General features: G+C 38.1%; 1 protein-coding gene across 2 annotated transcripts in view; it reads left to right on the top strand.

Moving 5' to 3' along the window:
- The window catches only part of LOC135476545 (phosphatidylserine decarboxylase proenzyme, mitochondrial-like), a 33,352-nt gene extending 7,262 nt beyond the window's left edge, over window positions 1-26,090 (top strand). Inside the window, exons 1-5 of one of the 2 annotated variants that reach the window (XM_064756597.1) lie at window positions 12,584-14,017; window positions 19,526-19,762; window positions 23,331-23,628; window positions 24,143-24,303; window positions 25,498-26,090. In XM_064756597.1, coding sequence (XP_064612667.1) covers window positions 13,634-14,017; window positions 19,526-19,762; window positions 23,331-23,628; window positions 24,143-24,303; window positions 25,498-25,737 — 1,320 coding nt within the window. In that variant the 5' untranslated portion in view covers window positions 12,584-13,633 and the 3' untranslated portion in view covers window positions 25,738-26,090. Of the gene's footprint in view, window positions 1-12,583; window positions 14,018-19,525; window positions 19,763-23,330; window positions 23,629-24,142; window positions 24,304-25,497 lie in introns of those variants that run through there. The other variant, XM_064756598.1, reaches the window with a different exon arrangement.
- The last annotated feature ends 120 nt before the right edge of the window (window positions 26,091-26,210 follow it).

Below are 26,210 nucleotides of genomic sequence, written 5' to 3'. Positions count from 1 at the left end.
GGTGTAATTCAGATATCTTTTTAATTGGTTTTTAAAGGTAAAAAAAGTACATTCAGTTTGTCTAGGTTAAGCATCTTCGGAGCTTCCACAGAAAAGAATTATTATTTATTTTGAAGGATACATGAAACACTTGGCTTTAACTTGTCTGTAGATTGGGTCAGATTGAACTGTCCATGTATGTTGGTACCAACTTACACAGACGTGTAGATTGGGTCAGATTGAACTGTCCATGTATGTTAATACAGACTCACACAGACGTGTAGATTGGGTCAGATTGAACTGTCCATGTATGTTAGTACAGACTCACACAGACATGTAGATTGGGTCAGATTGAACTGTTCATGTATGTTGATACAGGCTCACACAGACATGTAGATTGGGTCAGATTGAACTGTCCATGTATGTTAGTACAGACTCACACAGACATGTAGATTGGGTCAGATTGAACTGTTCATGTATGTTGATACAGACTCACACAGACATGTAGATTGGGTCAGATTGAACTGTCCATGTATGTTGGTACAGACTCACACAGACATGTAGATTGGGTCAGATTGAACTGTCCATGTATGTTAGTACAGACTTACACAGACGTGTAGATTGGGTCAGATTGAACTGTCCATGTATGTTGATACAGACTCACACCAACGTGTAGATTGAGTCAGACTGAACTGTCCATGTATGTTGATACAAGCTCACACAGACGTGTAGATTGGGTCAGACTGAACTGTCCATGTATGTTGATACAGACTCACACAGACGTGTATATTGGGTCAGATTGAACTGTTCATGTATGTTAATACAGACTCACACAGACGTGTAGATTGGGTCAGATTGAACTGTCCATATATGTTAGTACAGACTCACACAGACGTGTAGATTGGGTCAGATTGAACTGTCCATGTATGTTGATACAGGCTCACACAGACATGTAGATTGGGTCAGATTGAACTGTCCATGTATGTTAGTACAGACTCACACAGACATGTAGATTGGGTCAGATTGAACTGTCCATGTATGTTGATACAGACTCACACAGACATGTAGATTGGGTCAGATTGAACTGTCCATGTATGTAAGTACAGACTTACACAGACGTGTAGATTGAGTCCGATTTTGCAACAGATTATGCTACATAAGATATGTAGCATATTTTGAACAAGATGCAGAATACAAGTACATGTTTATGTACCTTGGCACAAGATGTACCTGTGTCTGTCTAATGTATATAACGTAAATTTACATGCAGCACTTTTCATTTTGCACATTTTACTTGATTCTGATTGATTACCCCATCTCATAGAGCTACATAGTGCTGTACTTGTGAAGTTTGATTAATTTCGAATAAGAAAAAACATAAGGGTTGGTATTATATGTATAATTTAAAGCCTTTATGTTCTTCTGAAAGTGCTTTTTTACATACCATACCAAACTCCAGGTTAAGCACAGTACATGGCACGAGCATCCAGTGGCTGTGACAACTGTGAAGACAAATCATCTCACATGCTATTTGATTGGTCCAATTTCCTGTGCTCTTGTGTGATTGGTCATCTGTTCTCAGCTCTCCTCTGATTGGCTGGGTTGTGATAAAGTTCCCCTGGTGGCAGGGCCTGTCATTCCCTGGGAGCATGGCTGAGTGTTTTAAACCGGGGCGTTCCACTGACCTGTCAGCCCTGCTCCCAAGGCCGCCACACCTATCTTAGCACTGTGGGCAAGGACCAGGTGCAGGTAGACTCCATGTGATGAGGCTCTAGATGGTGAAAATCAGCTGATGCATGACAGTCACATGTGACACTCATTTCAGATTTGGATTTAAAACTGTAGCATTCCTTGGCTGACAAAAGCTCCCATAAGTTTTAGTCAACTTTCATTGTAAATCTTGAATAATTTAACACTAAATTCAGTACTGTTGAATAGTAAGTCCCCTAGCAATAACATATGGTTTTGAACTAATTTTTCACAAATTGTTTTAGGCACATGTATTCACATTTGTGTCCGTAATAGCAAAACTTCATTGCATCATTAAACCTGAATTTAAATGAAGATATACATTTACCATTTATCAGGCATTTATCTCCCTTGAATCATATTCCAGCTGAGTAATCATTTTTAATTTAGGAAATGGAAGTTAAGATCTGTACATGGCCAAGTTTTTGCTTATGCAAACAGTGGGAGTTAAATGCCGCAGGCATTGACATGATTTATGTGCCAGCATCAGCATTCAATAACGATTAGAGAAAGGTTAAAATAAATGTTACTGGTTGTTTATAAAACAGCATGTATTGAGCTCACGGTTTGCATTCCTGAAAATTACCTGGGAGGAATGTTCCAACAAAATTCACAACATTGTCTTCTGTGTATTAGAATCAATGTTAAGCTAATTGTTAAGGGTGTCATGTCAAAAGATGCTTTATGTATTGAGCTGAAGTTTTGCATTCATGTGTCTGCTACTGGTTAGCTCGTTGATTTACCTTGTTAACAAATCTGTTTTTACACTTATGTTAATCTTTGACTTCCCTTGATACGTGTACTATATACATTTGCATTTTGTTTGATTTTTTGTTAGATCGTGCAACATTGTGTTATTTAAAAAAATTGCATTGCATTGTAAAGTGTACTTTATTCATTTGACCTCTAGTACAGATTTATTTAAAAGTAATGCAGTTTTGAATCAACTTTTCATCAAACATTTTGTACCTTTTTAGCAATTGGTCACACAGCTAGGACAGTTACAAATAGCAAATAGCCCTTGTAGAAAAGGGAAAAATGTTGAATTAGGCCTTATGCCCACAATTTGGCAGTATGCCAGCCGCATCAACATGACAATCTGACTGAAAGTAATGCTTGCATTGCAAAAACCAAAGGGAGATAACTCTTAGCCAAACTCTAAGACAACTCTAAGACAACTCTAAGATGCCATCATTTGACTGTTTGATGAAAAAAAAGTTCAGAGTAAAATTTAGTTCGAAATGTGTGAAAGTACTAAATTAAATTCTGAATCCTTTGCATCACTTTTTGGCTTGATGTTATAATCTTTTGTCATCTTAAAATCAAAACATTCCCGGCGTATTAAGGAGTTTATTAAAACAGTGACCATTGAAGGTGAGAATAATGATTACTTTTGATTTTTACTTAAATTTGTCAGAAAGAGTAATTAAAAGTGGCTGAGCTACATGTAATTTTGAAAAGAAAATGAAAAACTGTGGCTACCGTGGCTTTCTTAACCCATTCTCACACAGGGAAACGATGTGTAAGAATGTGGTTATCACAATTCTCTCCTTAGAACTTCATAGTTTAGATGTGCAGAGTGAAAGGTATTAGCATTGTGACATGTCGGGTATATGATGTGGTTAAATATTTATTATTACAATCTGTGAAAATTAGAAAAATAAGGTGTGTAGTTAATAGAAAGAGCAAGGTGCTGAATGCATTTGGCCGTGGTATCACAGGTAAAGATGCAAACCATTGTGTATTAATTAATTGTTCTTCAGACACTGGTAAATGTCCATTCTAATTAAACAAGTAAATTATGCTTAATAAAGGGTCAGTCAACAGTTTAGTAGAATGTTTTTTTATAGATTCCGTTTAATGAAACTATATAGCCTGCAGGGAATTCCATCATATTAAAGCTTGCTGTTAGTTCACCTAGTACATTTACGTACCCTAGAGTAGCATTTGTTACACTATTTTGTATGTCTCTGCCTATTTAATTTAAGTATGCAAAAAAATAATATTTCAAAAAAAAAAAAAATCTGTTGACATTTCATGTGGTACTTTTGTGTTTCTTGAGAACCAGGGTTGAAAGATGTAATGAAGATAAACTCTTAGTGTTAACAGTAACAAATAGAAAGAACTGTGACCTTATGTATAGGTGTTTTATATAAATTCACCCCCCACTTCTGGAACCTCGATCTTGTTGGATGGAAAATTACCAATATAAGTCCCACTTTAAGATTGTTTTCTTTTTTTTTATTTTTTTATTCAACACGTGAGCATTTTTAAGCACTCATGTATTTGACAGTAAGATTAAATGGTTTGGAAAATTTCTAGAAGAGTTCAAGAGGGTCATAAGCCAGCTGTATCTTTGCACAAGGTATAAAATAAATGAATGTAAAAGAATCTTCCCTTTTGATTTGAGACTCAGATGTGAAAGCTGAAGTTTTTTTTAAGTATTTCTCCATCTCCCCATAAAATAACATAAAACTGGCTACATTGCTGTGTGCAAGATCTCTTGGTACTTTTTTTTTGTTCCCATAAGAATATGTGTTACTGTTGAAATATATAACTGCAAATTTTTTCTTAATGAAATGAACCTGAATAATTTTGTTGGTCTTCTTTTTCAACTTGACTAAGTTTGTACCACAGTAAATTAACTAGTATTTGTTACGTATAATCTTTGATACTGACGTAAAACAGTCGTTAAAGGTATAAGATTTCGGATAAATCACATTTCAGATAAATCATATTTCAGATAAATCATTGTACCCTTGCGAGAAGGGAAATGTCTGTTTACTGTAGTCAGTTCCTTGAAGATCATATCTCTTACACTAATTTGACATACAAGTGTGTGTGTCACATTTGGGAAAGTTAGGGGCTCAGCACCAAACAAATAATTGGTTTTAAGAATTATAGCAATTGCTTGGAAGGTTGAAAATTACCTTGATTCTTCTAAAATTTGGGACAGATATTAGTAATGTTTTAAGTAGAATATTACATTTCTTTACCAGCTTTTTGGAAAAGTAAAGATAGGAGTATGTTGTTCATAAGATAGTCTAACTATATGAGTAAAAGGAAGCTCAATATTCCTGCTAGAAAAAAACATATATATATTATCTAAAATGGGCAGACCAGATGTCCGAAAATTTAGATAAATAGGGTACACAAATTTTTTCATGTGAATCAAATTTAAGTTGTTTGTGGTGTTTTGTTTATGCGTTCAGACACTGTGTGGAGAGGTATTCTTGTAACATGTAGAATAGGTTCAGATAAATGGCTTGTTTCTACATGTACATAGTATTGGTGTGGATTTCATTATGCTGTTTTCAATCACTTTTCATAGCTTTTGTTAACAGATTGACTTCATGCACATATGTGAGAAGTTCAGCCAGCAACCTGCGGATGGTCGTGGGTTTCCTCCGGGCTCTGCCAGATTTCTTCCCTCCATAATGTTGGCTGCTGTCATATAAGTGAAATATTCTGGACTACCGAGAAAAACTCAGGGGGAGACCCACGACCATCCGCAGGTTTCTGGCTGAACTTCTCGCGAAAAACCATAGAAGAAGCCAGCAGAAGCTGGATTTGAACTCACACCAAACACACTTGTGATAGGCTCTTGGGCCATTGTGCTAATTTAGGCCAAATTCAGTAGTTTTCATGGATAATCACCTGCCCAGCCCACATTGCAGCATAGCTACTGATAACATATATAAAAACAAAATCAACATATCATTTTCATTGAATAATTGGGAAGGTGGCGTGTATTTTTTAATCCCGTGAGGTGGCACTAGTGTGATGCAGGACTTTGAGCCATTGTCACGTCAAAAATGGATTGTAGAATAATGTCTACACCTACAGTGTATCAGTTTCTATTGTAATGTCGTACTGTCTTTAATGTGACGTCATCATGATGAGCTGGGAAAGGAATCTTCGACGTCAATAAAATGACATTAAGGTTCTGCTGCCTGGTGTTACACAGGTACTCATTACATGCTAACCAAGCTTCTGAGTGCAAAGAATTTATTTACAAAAGCTAAAGGTTTTCACTGAAAGTTTTGAAAGAAGGCCTACATGTATGTACAGATGTGTGCAATGACAACGTGGTGAAAAATTTGCATGTAAATGTAAACAAAACTTCATGGGCTTACAAAGGTTGGATTTGAACAGGCATTTTCAGCCCATATTGCATATAGTGTATGAAGCTTTTACAAGAAGATGTATCTAATTCTGTCAAAGGCTGACCATGATACTGTGAGAAATGTTTGTTTTTTAGGAAAAGATGATTGATTGAATGCAATTTTAAAGATCTGTGTCCCTTACTTCAAAATTTGCATATACTAATACCCGCATGAAATGTTGGTGTGTAAACCTTATCTATGGTATGGGGCCATTTGTATTCCAGAAGTTAACTTTGTCTGTCCGCATTTGAAAAAAAACAACTTCCTTTTTATGGTAATTTTGAATCTTTATGCTGAATGAAAATTTCCTGGTTGTGGGCCTCTTGCTTTAGTAGCGTGCTAGGGTAAGGCAATGACCCAGGAGCCTCTTACCAGTGTGATTGCTCTGAGTTCAAGTCAGCTCTTGCTGGCTTCCTCTCGGGTCATACATAGGAAGGTCTGTCAGCAACATGTAGATGATCGTGGGTTTCCCCACAGGCTTTGCCCAGTTTCCTCCCACCATGATCATGACCACTCTTCTAGAAGTGAAATATTCTTGAATACGAAGTAATTAAAACATTAATCAAATAAATAAATAAATAAATCAAAAGAGGTGTGATCATCGTAAAAGCTGTTCTTAATTTGCCAGTGGTCATATTTGACACTCTGACGACACAGTTTCAAAGTGGTTGTTTTCCTAACTTCTTATCGCCATCACATAATTCTGTAGGTGGTGTAAAGTTTTGGCCAACTGGAACGGTATCTAATTAAAGATTACGAATCCTCTGTGTCTTTAGATAGTTTCACGTTTTTCTTTTAAAAGCTCCTGCGCACTGTCACGGCATTTAGTGCAAAGACTGATAAGAAGACCATGTTGTTATCTGGGTTCCATACTACGACCTTGTGGAGGTTTACCGTCATGTTGGCTTCCTCCATTCCAAAAGTTCCCCGTGACCATGTCAGGGTGTCTAACCTGACCATATAAGACCCTCTTGGTGGACAGTTCTCTGGCTCATAGCTATCGGCTTGTCATGAACATCAGGTTGTGTTCTCTCTCCTTTGCTGTGTAGTCCTTTAATGTCCCTCAGTATAGTTTTGAAACCAAGATGGCGCTGGTGTGTGGACTGGGACTCGCTCTATGGGTTGCTGAAACTCTCAGTTTTTTCTTCAACATGGTAAATCATACTTTTCTTTTTACTCTCTGGGTTTAGCACAATTTTCAATCTTAATATTTTAGCTGTCATTCTCATCTTTGATGTCTCTTCTGAAAAGCATTGTCTCTTTTCTGCATTCTTGTTTTTTTTATTTCATTGTCTTCACCAATAAAAACCAAAGTTGCTTCAACTTGTCCCAAACTATAACAAAATTGTTACCTTGAATTTTGACCTCAGCAAAATTGTTGAATTGTTTTAGCTTAATGCTTCAATTGCTGTAACTCGGTCTGGAATAAAATGTTTTATTCATGTACATTGTAGTTTCTTTATTAAGCTGATGTCTGAATATAGTTTGAAGAATCAGGGTATCATAAATTGATATTCACTTGTTTTCTTAGGGTAGGTGCATTTCAAATTGCCAACTGCGTCTTGAATTCAAAATGTAGGATTCACCGAGAGTTTAAGAAATTCCTTCTTTATACCCAAAATGACTTAATATTTTGTCCACAATATTGCATTTTAAGAGGCAAACAAATGTCACAAAAAATTATTTCTGGTGCTGAAACTTACAATTCTCCAGTAGAATATCATTACACATTCTAAGCAAACCTCAAAACATCTTTTTAAAATCAATAGAACTTTTAGAATCAGGAAAAATGAAGTTAGTCATGGACGAAATTTATGGACATTTAGCAAACACATGTAAGTTGATGTTTCAAATGAAATTAGAGCAGTTTCAGGGTTTATTATTTATTATTTTTTTAATTTTTTTTTTGGTTGATTCCTTTCTGAAGAATCTTTGCTTGACCATAAATCTCTTAGAGTTTAGGCTTTGATTTTAAAAAGTGTATCCAATGATTCCTTGTGTGTAGTTGTAATTCTTAGCAATTGGACAGATCTGAGGGGCAGTTGGGGATCGGAGGCGTGTGTTCGCAGAATTGTACATACCTGTGACAAGACCAGTAAAGACGCTCAGGCTTCACTGAACGTGCAACTGTTAGAGCTAGTAGAATCACTACACAGCTATTGCCAGAATGAACATCTCACTTATTGTGTGCCAAGTGAGTGGTGCCAAAACACGTGGATCAAAGTGTGATGCTCGACTGGAGGTAAATAGGCCTAGGGTAATAAGCATGCAGGTATTCCACAACTTTGTCCTTACGACGGGATCACACCTTACTAGTGTAGGCCTTGATGATCTAACAGTAGCATTCCTTATGTGGATATTTTGGAGGAGTCAGATATAAACGGCTGAGTTGTACTGATATCATGGCTAACCCCAGCCTTTCACACAGGTCTGGGTATAGCCTTTGAGGTTTGAACATAGTTCACGAGACCTGCCAATCACAGCAGAGACCCGATCTGACTACCCGATGTGTTGGAAATTGTTCTTACGCGTGTTGCGTGAACCACTGAAATACATGACTACATGGCTTTACTAGAATGGTTTTGTAGCAAAGTCCAAAGCCGTCTCGCGAAATTACTGTACATGCATTTCACTGGGCAATTGGCTGTATGTAAATTAATGGACCCCGGTCTGCTAGTCTAGATTTGGCAAAGATTTCACAATTGTGACTATTCCAAGGGGTGGGTCAGTAAGAATAAATGCATCTCATTGGTCAGTGTTGAAATTGGTAAACTGTCAGTTACCTGTAGATATTTACGCACAATTGACTCTGAGTTCTCAGTCCAGTGCATGGCAGTTGGCTGGCACAAGAATGTGAGAACGAGGTTAGAACACATGGTAAAAATAGGTTCGGAAACTTTGCCGAAAATGTGTTTTCTATGTAGAACTGAGTGTACCCAATTTGATAAGGCGGGAAAATGGAATTCCTCTGAAGTGGGAGGAGAGTTTTGATTGTAACAGAAAAACACGTGCATGAGACGTGGCATATGATGGTGGGCAGTTTTTTGGTTGGTGGAAAAAGATTACAACCTGTGGCAAACCAGTGCCTAATTCACCAGGTTCATGTACATACATCTACCTGTACATACAGATGTGGAGTTAGAACATAAAAACACAAAGTTAAACAGGAGAGGCCCCCACTCCCCCCACCCCCAACCTCCAGCACGATAGCTTAAGCAGAATTAGTTATAAAAAACCCAGTGATGTTAATTGCAATTTATTAGACGTCACTGATCTAAAAATACTCAAGATGCTGTGTTGTCATAACATTAAACATACAATAACATTAAAGCAGTGTAAAGGGACTAGGCCTTTGTCGTGCTTAGTCCACTGCCAGAATTCGGGTTTGTGCAAGACGTACAGCATAGAGAGTAAAATCGGAGCAGCATCGACGGTGTCGAATGTATCTGGCAAATAGTCACTCATAACCAGTGAAATAGGGCCTCTTGTCACTCTGCATCAGGTAGGATTTTATTAACTGACTAAATGCCTAAATAGTAGCAAATTATACGCCCACTAGAATGAAAAAATATTCATGAAACTTAACATGGATGGTGATTAGAGTGCTGCTTGTTTTTTCATCTAAAGGTTTTCAATGTCGTCATTGCCTGGAATCTGGTTCTGATATTTGTTGCACCGTAAATAGAACCATATGTTGTTTGATTATTTGAATTTCTGAATTTTTATAAATGGGTATAAAATAATGTATATATATATATGTATGACCTTTAATTTATAGGGAACTTTTTTACCCATTTTAAAGACACATACAGATGCATAAAAAATTGTTTTATTTTTTAAATCTGTATAGAAATTTGATAAGGTAGTATCATCATTGTAATATCATTGGGGGCCTGCGTGGCTCATTTGGTTAGCATGCTAACCCAGCGTAATGACCTAGAACCCTCTCACCAGTGCGATCACTGTGAGTTCAAGTCCAGCTCATGGTGACTTCCTCTCCAGCCGTACGTGGGAAGGTCTGCCAGCAACATGCAGATGGTGGTGGGTTTCCCCTGGGTTCTGCCCGGTTTCCTCCCATCATAATGCTGGCCGTCGTCGTATAAGTGAAATATTCTTGAGTACAGCATAAAACACCAATCAAATAAATAAATAAATGAATAAATAAAACCATTTTACTTGTACATGTACTTTATAAACAAACATGCTATTATTTGGAGGTAATGCTTTTAAATCCATGTGTAATTTTATAATTTTAAAGTCAGTTATACAGCATGTACTGCATCTCTCATACATATAATTCCTGAAGTATTTCATGTTGGAAAATGTTCACTTGATATGTCATTTTAGAACATAGATCACACGCACGCATTGATTTTTCCTTATTGTTTGTGTAGTAAATTTGCCAACGTTAGCCTCAAAAATGGTACCACTTGCCATACCACCACATACTGTTTGCATTTTTCTCTTCAACATATCAAAAAATCAACATAGCATGACCACCATTTTTTGAGCTGTGGTCATTTTGTTACCTTGGTATTCATCCACCTCCATGGGTGGGTAATAGCATTGGGCAAAGTTTGCAGTTGTATCCAAAACAAACAGAATTCTGATATACTTTTATAATTAGATTAAAAAAAAACAGTGCTAGAAATTCGTAGTCTATCAACAACCTAAAATTCCTCTGTGGCAGTGTTACCCGATCAGTGCTCCTGCCCACTTAACTTCGGGGGGTTGTGGAGGTTGGGGGTGGGGGGGGGGTCAAATCTTGGACCCATGTGCCCGAATTGCGCATGTGTAACCTACAGTGGTAAACTAGTGAGGTGCATGTTGAGATATGCCTGAATCTAAAGTAATATTTTCTTGCTACAACAGAAATATTGCAGAATAAATCCAATGAGGGTATGGAACATAGCTGTTGAATTGCTGTTAAACGTGCCAGACTCCTTACTAGATAAGGAGTAAGCAGTTTTTAAGTCCTACATCAGTCTCAGTGACATCCCAGTTCAGAATTACCTTATACCTTTATAGCACAGTAGGGCTACTTGCACAACCTTTCGACTTTTGACTAGTATACGTATTTAGCCAAAGCTATCAGGAAAATATCATTTTTTTTAAATTTTTTTTTTTTTACAATATTTGTCAGTCAATTGCAGCCAAAAATCATTATTCCAAATCAATATAACCCTATTAAATTAGTTTTCTAATAATAAATTTTGATTGGTGTTTTACACCATATTCAAGAATATTTCACTTATATGATGTGGCCAGCATTGTAGTGGAAAGAAACTGGGCAGAGAATAACTAATAAATAGGCCTTCTTAATGCTTACATTGTATTTTGTGCAGACCGGACATACAGCATCATTAATATATAGAATTAGTATACACTCCCGTGGTCCGAACTCATTGCTTTGAAATGTGGGTGAATTTAGTGACGTCCTAAAGAGTGCTGACGTCATGACTGCTGATGCGTGTCTGACAGATATTTTACTATATTGTGGTAATGTACACATAAGTTGTACATTCACATGTACATGTGTTATTAAACACTTAATGTATAATTTTAGACACCCTGTGCAACTATCAGTTTGCTTTTGATGGGTCATTTGGGGCACACTTGTGACCCTCATTTCATTATCCACCAGTTTATTCAGTTATGTATCAGTATTGATTTATGAAGGGCAGCCTCTGGAGCCTCAAAGTCACTATCTCTACTACTATTTGTGACGTGGTATTTTGGGAATTTTCCCATTCACCTACATGTAGTACTCCTGTACTGATAATAACTGGCCACATGGCCGGCTTTATGTTTAATCTTCAGTAATTCAAGAAGGATTAGTGTTCTAAAGAGAGCACAGAATTGTGAAGAAAGTTCCGTCTTCTCAGCACTGGCTTCCTTATTGATCTTAACCATTACCTGATTATTCACTATTTACAAAGGAGAATGTTTCAGGTTCTGCAGACCTACACATTCTCATCCACCCCCTTGATTCAGAGTGGGATGACCCCATGACCTTAACTGCTGACTCGCCACCACAGCCAATCAAATGGCCAGGCTGAGTGTGGCCCCATCCCAATGACATGTATCAAGCATGTGTTGGACTGGCTTGCCGGCAGATCTCATGTTTAAGGGCATAGTCCATCTCCCATGCGAATTTACTACGTATTTTACCCAAATATCGCTGGCTAGAGGGACAAGGGAATATTCTGTAGCCTTTGACACTTTCATTGTGTGGCCTACATGATTTTTCTCTCTCGAGAATCTGGGGTGTAATCTAACCTTACATAGACAGAGCTGTAAGTCTGCTGCACCTAGAGAGCGTTGAGGCCTTTGAGCAGGGATAATTTCTCTGTATCACGGATGCTGACAGGCAGGATTTGGGTGATGATGGTTTAAAACATTCCAGCACACTATCTCTAGTGTATGTGTATATCATCAATTTACATGTCTAAACAATTGTTATTCTGGAGCAAAATCTGAATACACATTTGCACAGTGTTTACATGTATAGTGGAAGCAAAAATTGAGGCGTTCGTCTGTTATACAGGGGATTGAAGGATTTCATACCGAACTGACTGCTGCAGCGCTTTTTCGGGCTATGTGCTGCAGCCTTGCCACAGTGTGCGAATTTGACATTTGTGGAAATATTTGCTCTTTTTCTTTTTTATGCTGATGCCTGCGGATGTTGAGCAGAAACGAGAAATGCCGGGTAACGTTCGATATGTGTTAGTGTGAGGACATTTTCATACATACACATGTACGCTCTACCACCCACATGTAGCACCGTGCCAGTTCTGTTGTAAAGGATTTATGCGCTACCTGTACTGGACCTGGTATGCAAAAGGGAGCACCTTTGGTTGGGAACTTCATGCATATTCATGACCATATGATGACCTTGTGACCTGTGTGGGATATTTCTATGCAGAATATATTGACGGGGCAAAAACTAAAACAACTGGTAGAGATTAAAAGCTAATTAAAAAGATACCGTCAGCTAACGATTGCTTCACTGTGTGGATTTGTGATCAGTGAAACATTTATCTCGGAGCAGATTGCAAGAACGGAGGAATTCAAGTGAACTTTGTCAGGACACACTTTGATGAACATCAGTGAAGTTTCTTTAGGAATCCTTGAAGTCTTTAATTTTGGGCACTGTCTGTGGATGACATAACTCTGTGGACTCGCTCATTATTTACGTGATTGGCTACATATCACTGATTAAGGGCACATTTTTTGTGATAGCTGCAGTAGGTCACAGTTGTGTGAGGTGTTTACACTCGCTCGTAATCTACAGATCAGTGATTTTATCTGTGTGGATGATGCAGTATGTAAATAACAATTGACAGGTTAAAAAACATTGTTTTATCGTGGCATTTCCTATCTATCTGTGACTTTATAAACGGAACAACATGGTATAAAAGTCAGGTATGAAATAATTGCAAGGATTTTGCATTATCCCTTTGTATCCTGAAAGACGCCTTATGTACCTGTGGTCACTCCATTTAACTCGTTCGTTGTGATAATTTGAAAGTATTGTTGAAAGCTTTGATATTTTAGAACAAACTGATTTGAAACTGATGATTTTTTGTGTGTCTCAGTAGTGCTTTTGGAACAGGAGTTTGTTGATGCATATATACACTTGTATTTTGTGAGTAAGATTTTGCTTAATCAATAATCACATCCAAGAGCCGTCCCTGGTATTGGTATATAAAAGCAAGTATAAGAAAGACGCCTTCGACATGTTGGACGAAACTTTAACCTACACGGGTATAATCCTCATCGTCATAGTAGCGGGCCGGTACCGCCCTCGCCGATTTAGGCTCTACATCCCCTTCCGTCCTTTGATTGGACGAGTGGGAATCGGACGTCTCCATCATTTGTCCCTGAAGAAATCTGCACGCAGTATTCATCAGTCACTGAAGTGCCTAGTGCTACATGTACAGCTCAAAGACCTGGTGTTGTTAGGTCCTCGTTTGGCCATCCTTCCGACCAAGACTCTGTTGAGATTACTCGTTAAATGTCATAAAAGGAACTATTTCTTGTCGCGTAAGAATGACAAATCAAGGAAAGTGGTACAGGGTTTATATCCTCAAGATCACTCCATCCTAAGGTATAATTGTACGGTAAGTACAGGCTTGCTTTTGACTGTTTGATGGCGAGGGTTGAGGGTGAGGGGGGTTGTGGGGGGGGGGGGGCGTCTACATTTCACATGGTCACTCACCATGCGGTATTATACCAAAATTTCTGGGTAACCCAACCCTGTTCAAGACAAATAGGGGAGGTTAGTCTGGTAATGATTTGTTTTAAAATGGTTAATGAATAAGATAGGGAGTTTAAAGAAATTAACATTGAAAGGAAGAGAGGGAGCAAAAATTATATTGAAATTTCAGCAGATGTCTATTAAGATCTTGAGAGTAGGACCTTATTGACTTGGGGGATTACCCTCAACAAATTTTTAATGGTGGCCCCTTGAGTTGGCTGTATGTTCACCATAGTAACAGACCATGCAGTAACTACATGCATGTAGGTGTACACAGGCGGCCCAGGTGGTTAACGTGCCAGCACGGTGCAGTGACCCAGGAGCCTCTCGTCAGTTCCCTCACTGAGTTGTAGTACAGCTTATGCTGGCTTCCTCGGCTGTCGTACGTGGGAAGGTCTGTCAGCAACCTGTGGATGGTCATGAGTTTCCCTGGGTTCTCCCACCATAATGCTGGCCGCCGTCGTATAAGTGAAATATTCTTGAGCACGACATAAAACACATATCATTTAACTAAATGTACATGTACACAAACCTTTAGAGGTCATGGCTAGAGGAATGGTACATATAGCTTAACACTGGAAGGAGCTAGAGATCTGCTTGTGGTGGGCAAGGGGTGAGCTTGTTGCTTGCTCTTGTGTTGCTTCCAAATTTGAGTACTCTTCACTTTTGGTATGTTTTCATTTAGGCTGGAATGTAGCAGTTATTGGTAGAAAATTTAAGCACAAGACAGCACCTTGCTAACACATATTTCAGTCGAAAGTAGTCAAGCTTTCTAAAAAGTGTCATACTTTATTATTTTAATGAAATTTCACCGAATAACATGTAGAACAAAATGACAATACTGCTCAAATGGCTGGTGTGAATCGAGGGAGCCATCTTGGGAATTTATCCAACTAAACACCTGGCTATCAGGCTGCGCGACCTAAGCTTTGATGTTGCCTTTACCCAATCACTCCATGAAGTGACATATGATAACACAGAGCTACTGCATAAAGCATCATTTGGAGATCGTTTACAACGATTTAATTACATGTAGCTGAAGGGCCATTTCACACAGTGTTGAGGGACAGGTCTGTATCATTTACGGAGCATCACAGACGTAAAATCTGTTGATTTACCCTAGCCGTGCATCTGCAGGATACTTGTAAACTGTATAAACAATAGAGTAGGCCTACTGTATGAGCAGTTCAAGCAGTGGAAGAAATATCCTTTCAGTATATCCAGTTTCTGAGAAAGCTATTTATCACTTGGTCATTCATCACTGAAGTCCACAACTTTAATCTGCCATAGGCTACTGTTTAGACTATTAAAGAGGAAATCCCTTAGACATTAGACAGCTAGAGTAAACGTGATGTCACCTTGCCCTTGATAATGGAGATGTGCTGAAGCTGTGTCAAAATGAAGTTTCGCTAAACTTTTACTGGGTTGAAAAAAATCTAAAAAAAATATTTAATGCCGGTTTAAGATACTCTGAATAGTAGTGTTTCAGTGGACATAAATATCAGTCAGGTGCTTTGTTTAACTTTATAGGGGTTTTAAAAGAAAAGGTCTTTGTAGCAAAATGACTCGCAGGTTTCATCAGATAGAAGTTCATTATTTTGATTTTGTGACTCGATCGTGATTTTGATGTTGTGACTCAATCATGATTTTGGTATTGTAATTTGATCATGATTTTGATATTGTAATTTGATCGTGATTTCGATAGTGTGACTCGATCATGATTTTGATGTGACTTGATCAGGATTTTGATATTGTAATTTGATCGTGATTTCGATAGTGTGACTCGATCATGGTTTTGATGTTGTGACTCGATCAGGATTTTGATATTGTGACTCAATTGGGATTCAGTTAAATCAAGGTGCTAACATCTGTTACACTACCAGTGGTGTGTGTGTGTAGAAATCGATATTAAAGGGGGTGTAGAAGTAAGATATTAACAATAGGCAGTCGTGTGTCGCTCAGATTTCTGACGTGTCCTGTCTTTTGAACTTTGACCGTTCACTTAATGAGGAGCCTAGCTCAGTGCAAATTTGACTTTACTTTCTGCAGAAATTTGAACATGTTTTCTGCACATTTTTAGCTTGTGCAACAATCACATCCTTTTCACATCATACCTTAAGTAAATAGCGAACAAGTTATCAATTAATTGCAGGAAAGCTTTTCATTATATTCATTATTGCATGTTTAACTGTTCACCATTTCTCTGTGTGTTTAACACGTTTATATAAGTTACGGTAGAAGGAACTTTAAGTTTGATTTGATTGAACATGGCCAGCTGGGTGTACTGGTATTGGAACAATCCAGTTTTTGATTTGAATCCTTGTGAAACAGCCCAGTTAAGATAGTGCCTTCATATACCAAGAGCATCTGTTCACATAAGGTCAGGATTAATTATACATTATCACCATTATAAGTTTAGGAACAAAAATTTTAACAAATGTTACATATTAGTCTTTTGAAGTTTTAAATTAAACTGACTCTGATTGGACAGGAAATTAAAATAAACTAAGGATTACGACTAAAAGAAAAAATAGTAGTCATTAAAGTGACTGATTTTTCCAAGACTGATGAGACAAATTTTAAAAAGTTCTTTATTTATTTGATTGGTGTTTTATGCTGTACTCAAGAATATTTTACTTAATCAACGGCAGCTAGCATTATAGTGGGAGGAAACCAGGCTGAGCCCTGAGGAAACTTTTTTCTTTTTTTATTTTTTTTTTTATATACAGACGTATAACTGGAGCCAATTTCAGAAATGCTGAAACTTGAAAGTATTTGCAGAATACACAATTACATGAATATTGATTTTGCTTGAGAGTGGGCTTAAATGGAATATTTTGTTTTTAAATATATAATAAATGTTTTTATATATTTTTGGACTATCGCATGTGATAGTCAGATTTATGCCACTGAAGCTTAACGGTGAAGTAAGGAATGAATGAATGATTATGGCTGAACACCACATCATCAGTCTTGCAGCCATATCATGGCGAGAACAGGTTTAAAACAGGAGCCAGTGAAGTGAAATAAGGAAGTTCAGTTTGTAGTCCTATTGTTAGCTAAAAGTGCAAGGGTAAGAAGTCAGTAGTTTAAAATTATATACAATGTTGAAATTGTGACAGATTTGTCTTTTCATACAGCATAAAACTTCATATGCTGTGTGTGGTTTGCAGGTTTAATGTTGTAACTCCAGGGATTCAAAAATTTTGAATTTAAAAGTTTCAATTAAGCGAAACCATTGCCTACAGATATACTAATGATAAAAAGCCTGCCATACATATGGTACTTGTTTTTATATGGTGATCTCATTTTCACATTATTAAAATGCAGATTTTATGATATCTTTTTGACATGAACTCATTCTATTTTGGGTGTTAAAATCAACTTCAGGATTGCTGTTTATGTAGGACAATAAGTAATCAGTTATTTCGGTGTTTACTGATTAGATAATGTCCTAATAGAACATGTCAAAAACTCCAGCGTGGCAAATTCTGTGTCACACAAACAGATTTTTTTTTTAAAAATGAAATATATAATATCATTGGTTGAATTTGGCCAATATTAGGGATTCCCAAACAATATCATTTTCTCACTCTACACAGAACAATGCCCTCAGAATATGCTTGAACATACTCCTTGCAAACGGGCCAAACTTGAAATTTACAGTCGTCATATCTTGTGTGAGAGTATAACAGTAATATTGCTCATAAAATTAGCATGCGAGTATTAAAATGTGCGTACATAATCACATCACAATATGTGTGGGTGTCTTGTTAAACCCCACAACTCCTAGCTTTGTCAAACAGTCTGGAATATGTTATGGTCGTCAAATAAAGCAGTGGGCGGTGACGACAATTAATTATCAATAAAGGCCTGTTATTGGTAATAAACAATGGGAATATTGTTCCAGTTTTGTACAGATAATTTTATTTAGATGATTTAGTAGTTTGTGTATGTATATATATATATATATTTATGTATTTATTCACTGTGTACCGTAAATCTTTGAAAACTTTTTGACCTCTAAAGCATTTCTTTCAGTGGAAATTTATGCAACCAATTATTTTCAAAAGGATGACAAACTGATTCCTTAATGTGTCACTAAAGATGCAAGCTTCATAAATTTGTGCAAAAAGAAGTTTTCTCAGAATGTGACAAAATATTGGTTGCAGAGAGAGTTGGAAAGGTTAAAGAATTGGGATATATACAGTTCAGTGTAATTTATTCAGTATTTATAATTGCACTTATTATAATGCGGCATAATATTAAATGGTTGTGGGTGTTAATTTGATCGATATATGTATGTATGTATTTGTATGTATTTGTATGTCCAAGAAAAGGACTGCTTCTTCTGGTAGATTAATGCTGTAACTCAGAGCGAATCCGCGTGTAAGCCACGAATGCAAGTCATTGATGATTTTCAGGAGTGTATTTGACAGATTTTATGGCGCAATGTTGTATGGATTCTAGTTTTTAAGGAGACAGCATGGTATTTTCTGTGTATAGCTTTTGTGTATAAAATGTGGTGTACACAGCTGGTCATTACAGAGGAGGATAATTCTGGCCAATTATCCCTACTTGCATGTACAGGCACAGGATAAGATAATATTACGAGAAATAAGAAATAAGATGAAACCTTGAGCTGCAGGATGAGATAGCGTGATGGAGATTGCAGTATGCAGGATGAGATTATAAAAAAGCTGAAGTGCATGTCATGATGTGTGAATGTACACGTATATAATTCAAGGATTTTAGTGTGAATTAGAGAACTGAAATGTGAAAGACGGATTATTGGTCTCATCTGTCTTACAACAAGTCAACATCTTGACTGTTAAATGAACTATATTCGTCAAAGTACCACTATATTTTGCGTTTGTTAGCTACTAATTAATTGTGAAAAGACGTTAATTGGCAATGTCTGAAGTGAAAATGAGCAGAAGAGCTAAGGTGAGACACAGTTCATTCTTACAGTTATGACATAATCTATTATTGATTATAATTTTATTTATACAATGCAGGTTTAATTAAAATGGACCGTACTTTGCAAGGTCAGTCAGCAACCTGCAGATGGTCGTGGGTTTCACCCCAGGCTTTGCCCAGTTTCCGTCCACCATAATGCTGGCCCCTGTCGTATAAGTGAAATATTCTTGAGTACGGCATAAAACAACCAATCAAATAAATAAATAAATAAATAAATTAGAATGGAGTACTAAAGAATAATCCATAATAATAGATGTGTACCACATTGACAGTTCTCAGTTTTCTGAAGGTGCATACCAAACTTCATGTGCAATAAGGGTATGCAAAGACAAATTGTGATGACTTTGATGTAAATGATCACTGAATCTCAGGTTACTGTTGTTGTGTCTAGGTGAACCTGTATCGTAAGATGCCCCTGAAAGCTATGTCAAGGTTGTGGGGTAAAGTCAACCAGTTCCACCTTCCGCTGTGGCTTAGGAGGCCGGTGTACCGTCTGTACATCTGGGCGTTTGACTGCAAACTGGAAGAGGCAGCCATTGAAGACTTGAAGCATTACAATAATCTGGGCGAGTTTTTCAGACGACAGCTGAAACCAGACGTCAGGCCGGTGGATCAGGTTCATTGTGTGGTGAGTATTAGTTTTGTTACATAGAATGCTCAAAGGCTAAATAATAAACAAGAAAAATGACCAGGGTGGTCAATAGCTTTATAGACACGTAAGTATTTTAAAAACGCATGCCGTGGCTCAGTTGGTTAGTGTGCTAGTGCAGCATAATGACCCATGAGTCTCTCACCAATGCCGTTGCTGTGAGTTCAAGTCTAGTTCATGCTGGCTTCCTCTCCAGCCGTACGTGGGAAGGTCTCTCAGCAACCTGAGAATGGTTGTGGGTTTCCCCCGGGCTCTGTCCGGTTTCCTCCGACCATAATCCTGGCCACGGTCGTATAAGTGAAATATTCTTAAGTACGGCGTAAAACACCAATCAAATAAATAAATAAATAAATAAATAAAAAGGCATGCCCCATTAGAACCAAGAAGTAAGACTACACCATTATGAGGAGAACAACAACGATGGCCCCTCAGTTAAAGAAAACCAAACCTGAGCTTCATGTAAGTTGCTTGAAAAGCTCTCCTGATAAATATTTGTTTCTTAGAAATCATATCTTCAAGAAACACTTTGCTGGACAGCATTTAGCCTAGAATTACTGAATAGTGTTTGCATGCTACAGCGTTGGTCCAATTTTACACAATTTCATAATTATATTTTTCTCTTGAAAAGTGTTGCCTGATTTGATTTCATTTGGAGAAAATAGTGTTGCAAAGTGTTGTGAATTGGGTCTTTGCACATCAGTGCTGGGTTCTGGTTGACAAATGTTTCTTACTTGATAATATGTTTCTTACTTGATAATATGTTTGTGGTTCTTGGTGACAAATGTTTCTTACTTGATAATATGTTTCTTACTTGATAATATGTTTCTGGTTCTTGGTGACAAATGTTTCTTACTTGATATGTTTCTTACTTGATAATATGTTTCTTACTTGATAATATGTTTCTTACTTGATAATATGTTTCTTACTTGATAATATGTTTCTGGTTCTTGGTGACAAATGTTTCTTACTTGATTATATGTTTCTTACTTGATCATATGTTTCTTACTTGATAATATGTTTCTTACTTGATAACATCAACAGTTTGCGGTGTGATTTCACATGTTTGATGCAGATATCAAAACATATACATCACAACCCATTAATTCAGCCAATTAAGACACTAGCTGTTTGTGTGGGCTGACACAGGCTTCCAGTTGTCACTGATTGGCTTGATTAATGTAAGGTCACAAGTATTTGATTATCAGTTTTGTGTGTGCATACATGTATAACTGGGCGCCATAATTAGTTTGTAAAGACAAAGAATCATTGTTACACGGTCATGATTGACGGACATATCAGTATCACTTTTCAAACAAACCCTGAAAAACTGACTAATCCGGGATTGAGCTGGCATGCAACGTAATAATTAAAGGTCAGATGAATCCCCAGAATTTTTTAGGCAAACGTTGTCTATCGCTGGATGTGTTGAATATATTTATTTATTTATTTATTTGATTGGTGTTTTACACCGTACTCAAGGATATTTCACTTATATGACAGCGGCCAGCAGTATGGTGGGAGGAAACCGCAGGTTGCTGGCAGACCTTCCCATTTATGGCCGGAGAGGAAGCCAGTATGAGCTGGACTTGAACTCACAGTGAGCGCATGTTAAATATAAGATACAACTACAGTACAGCGCAGACCGAGAGCAAAAAACTCCAGAGTGATAGTTGGCGAATGGTCACACACAACTGGTGATCTACAGCTTGCTGTCAGTTTACCTCAGTTATGGTTTTATTCTGTTAAAACTGTCCATGTAAATAGATACGTGTATTATCACACACCCGAGCCGCATGGCTCAAGCAGCATTGCTCATAGCATGACACAGCCTAGCCCCATGGGTCCAGCAGCATTGCCCATAGCATCACACACCCTAACCCCATGGGTCAAGGAGCATTGCCCATAGCATCACACACCCTAGCCCCATGGTTCGAGCAGCATTACCCATATCAAACCCTAGCCCCATGGGTCAAGGAGCATGGTCCATAGCATCACACACCCTAGCCGCGTGGGTCAAGGAGCATTGCCCAATCATCACACACCCTAGCCCCATGGGTCAAGGATCATTGCCCATAGCATGACACACCCTAGCCCCATGGCTCAAGCAGCATTGCCCATAGCATGACACACCCTAGCCGAATGGGTCCAGCAGCATTGCCCATATCACACACCCTAGCCTCGTGGGTCAAGGAGCATTGCCCATAGCATCACACACCCTAGCCCCGTGGGTCAAGGAGCATTGCCCATAGCATCACACACCCTAGCCCTGTGGGTTAAGGACTTTAGCAAGCCTCTGGGGTTTTATGATTTAGACTCGCTCTTTTTTTGGCCTTACCACGCTCTTGACTGCAGGTATCTGCCATCACTTTAATACTTAACGAATCATAGGTTAGACAGGGTGGAAATTAACGACAAAATGTCACTGGTCAGTAGGACCACTGCCCTTGGAAATCTACTGAAACTCAACTGAAAAATGGCTCTTCGCATTACTAAAGGAACCCTTACAGAGATGAGGTGTACACCTCAGTGTGAGGTATATATGAGGTGTATGCCTCAGGTACACCTTAGTGTGAGGTATAGATGAGGTGTATATATATTATCTGAGGTGTACTGTACGTCATGTACACCCCAGTCATGTACCTATACCTCAGATGTACCTCAGGAACTTAGAAGACTTAACAGATGTACCTCAGGTACACATTTTTTGAGTAGTTCTTGAACATGAGATAATGTACCTCAAATACACCTTGGGAACTTTGAAAAAAATCAACACTTAGAATATGTAGCTCAGGTACACACTAGAAACTCTGAGAGTTGAAAAAAGAAAATGAATTATGTACCTCAGGTACACCTTAGAAACTTTAAGAGTTTTTGAGGGATTTTTGAACACGAGATAATGTACCTCAAATACACCTCAGGAACTTTGAAAAAAAATCAATGCTTAGAACATGTACCTCAGATACACCTCAGGCATTATATTTTTTACCTAATATTTACAGGTACACCTCCACGCAGGTGTACCCGAGGTACTAAATACTAATATAGGTGTACTGGAGGTACTAATGTGCATAATTGGCAGTACCTCACACGCGCCTTCAGTACACCACAGATACCCCTCAAGTATACCTTAGACAAACCTTAGTTTAGATATGCCACACCCCAGTGGTATGCCTCAGATGTACCTCACGTGTATCTGTAGTACACCTAGCTCATAAGGGTAAAGGAAAATATGACCAGTCCAGTCTAAATTCCCACTGCAAACCTTTGATCACCTTGTTGGCTCAGAGGCTTGCAACATACACAAGGTGCATTAATTGTGTTAAGCAGGTGGATTGGAAATTTGTCATGTTTAGACTTGCAATGTAGTCATTCAGCTTGAGGAGGTTTGATGGCTCCCCCTATCCCAGATTTACCCAAAGATTACATTGTTTTAGGCACCTGTTCTACTTGGCAATGTATGTCTACATGTTAGTATAAGGTATTCTTTCATTAAATTTCAATTTTTTTTTTCTTTTTTTTTTTTTACATCTTCTTTTAACACATGCAGACCAGTCCGGCTGACGGTAGAGTGTTGCATTATGGGAAGGTTGAGAACGGGAAGCTAGAGCAGGTGAAAGGTGTGACGTACTCGCTGCGGGGTTTCCTGGGCCCATCCACATGGCTGAAGGGCCTGCCGTCATCTGACATTGCTGATGGTTGCCTGACAGACAGAGACTACCACGGTCAGCTGAAGGTCAAGCCTGGTCACTCACTCCATCACTGTATCATCTATTTGGCCCCTGGGGATTATCACCGCTTCCACTCCCCCGTGCAGTGGACCATGTCCTTTAGGAGGCACTTCCCAGGTACGAGAATTTGCCGTTTTTCAATTTTCAGGCCACATGCTTAATTCCAGGTACAACTGGGTAGTTTTGTCATTGCAACCTTTTCCGCTATGACAGAGCAAATTTCAGTGCAATTTATGCACATGTATAATTAGATTTTGGAGACAAACTACATTGGTTGGATTGGCCAATTTCAAGGCATCACAAAAAGTATAATTTTACCATTCTACACAGAATAGTGTTTTGAGAAAATGCTTAATTAAACACCTTGCAATCGTGCGAAAAGGTTGAAGAAGTAGAGTAACGGTCTTCAGAACATGCATAATAAATAAAGCACCTTTCAGTTTTGTGAAAAGGTCGAAGAATTATATTACTTGCCAAAAAGCTGTGATTTACCCCAGACACTATGCTTTTCTCCTTTCAGCTGACAGCATTAAAGAACAATGTCATTTAACTGATATATCAATGAGAAATGGGACAGATTTTAATTAAGTACAAAGTGACCAAGATCTGAATTGCTCGTCTTTAATTGCAGGTGAGCTATTGAGTGTAAACCCAGGTGTGGCACGATGGGTTCAAGGGCTGTTCAACTTCAACGAACGAGCGGTTTACTTCGGCCAATGGGCTCACGGCTTCTTCTCCATGACAGCAGTAGGTGCCACCAATGTCGGCTCCATCAAGATCTACGCTGATAAGGTAAACCTCAGAATAATGCTACGAACTGTGTGTTTAATTACATGCACCGAGAAAGAATCTATGTACCTTATTTCTTCAAGATTTTTAGCAACTTTAGAGGAGATTTTTTGCAACTTTAGAGCAGATTTTTGAGGGCAATTTATCCACATTAGTCTTTTGATTTTGATGGTGATTTATCTGAAGGGATTTACAAGCATCAGGGTTTCACAGAAGATATAATTTTTTCAGTGTAGTCAGAGAAATGTCCTCAAGGTATGCCAAAACCAAACAAAACCTGGTGAGCATGCAGAAAGGTTGAAGAAATGAGGTATTCATCAGGCATGGCGTGCAACTCATTTTTAAAAATGGTTGTGACATAATGAAAAAACTTCAAACATAAGCATAAGCATCAGTGTGTCTAATGTCGTCCAGCAACACATTGATTCAACATCGCTGGGCAAACTCGTTTTAAGGTATCCTATCACAAACGGTTGAATATTTTTTGGGCAGCATTTATTTATCTGTCAGCAACTTTGGACAAAATTTTGGGCATTGATTTGGATGAAATTTTGTTGCAGAGCTTGGCCTTGGTCTAATGACCAATTCATTAATTGAACAATCCTTCATTATTAAAACATAGGACAGAATAGCACAGTAAAATCTCTGTTCATTTTGCTCGAGAAGATGTTTGCACTCAGATGGCCTTGTACCCTAATTCCTCAACATTTAGGTGTAAGAAAGGGCAATTTTATTCACATACGTCATTTGGATTGACGTCGGTTAGCGCGCTAGCGCAGCGTAATGACCCAGGAGCCTCTCACCAATGCGGTCGCTCTGAGTTCAAGTCCAGCTCATGCTGGCTTCCTCTCCGGCCGTAAGTGGGAAGGTCTGCCAGCAACCTGCGGATGGTCGTGGGTTTCCCCCGGGCTCTGCCCGGTTTCCACCCACCATAATCCTGGCTGCCGTCATATAAGTGAAATATTCTTGAGTACGGCGTAAAACACCGATCAAAAAAAAAAAAAAAAAAAATCATTTGGATTGGCCAATTTCAAAAGTCTACGAAGAATAATGCTTTCAGAATATGCTTGTATAAACATTGAAGAAAAAGCTGAAGAATTACAGTAGTCCCTCTTTTTTTTTTGTTTTTTATATGTTTTAAGAATGACTGAAGTTCCTGCTCTTCTTAATATAGATGCATGCCTCATATCTTCGCAGGAATTGTGCACTAACTCTGGCAAGAGACATCCTCACGGCATTTTCTATGACAAGCAGTTCGGGAAGAAGGGGATCCAGGTGGAGAAAGGGGAAATGTTCGGGGAATTCAACTTGGGCTCCACCATCGTTCTCATCTTCGAGGCTCCAGATGACTTTGACTTTCGCTTGGAAGAAGGTCAAAAAATTCGATTCGGAGAACCTTTAGGCAATTGTCAGCTAGCAACTGAAAACGAGCAATAATGTTACTGTGTAACCATAACAACAACAAATATGTCCTAAATTTGGATAGATACGCACAGGACTGAGTTGTCTGTCTAGCCTTACCAAACTATTTTCTCCGTCTGCTGGTTAACAGAAGATGATAAATTTTTGTGAAAACAACACAAATGGCTGTGATCTCATTCATTGTAAATACTTTACAACAATATAATGTATAATCGGGTTGTTTTGGAATGGTGGAAAAAGAAAGTCAGTACTAGTGAGACTTGGGTTTGTTTTATGCTGTGTCACACCGGTGCTTCTTCCTCTAGAATATTTGTATATAGATTTGTATATACATATATATGTACATTTTGTTATTATATTAAATATATTGTGATCTTTTTCTTAGCAAACATAGTTTTGTTATATATACATTATCATAGTCTGATAAAATCTCAAATGACACACACAGAAAGGATGTTTCCTGTTTCATTCCCATCTAGTAAAGCAGA

The sequence above is a fragment of the Liolophura sinensis genome, chromosome 10 (assembly GCF_032854445.1).
Source record: "Liolophura sinensis isolate JHLJ2023 chromosome 10, CUHK_Ljap_v2, whole genome shotgun sequence".
Classification (NCBI taxonomy): Eukaryota; Metazoa; Mollusca; class Polyplacophora; order Chitonida; family Chitonidae; genus Liolophura; species Liolophura sinensis.
Note: the sequence above shows the minus strand (reverse complement) of the source record. Positions and strands in the feature narration are given on the sequence as shown.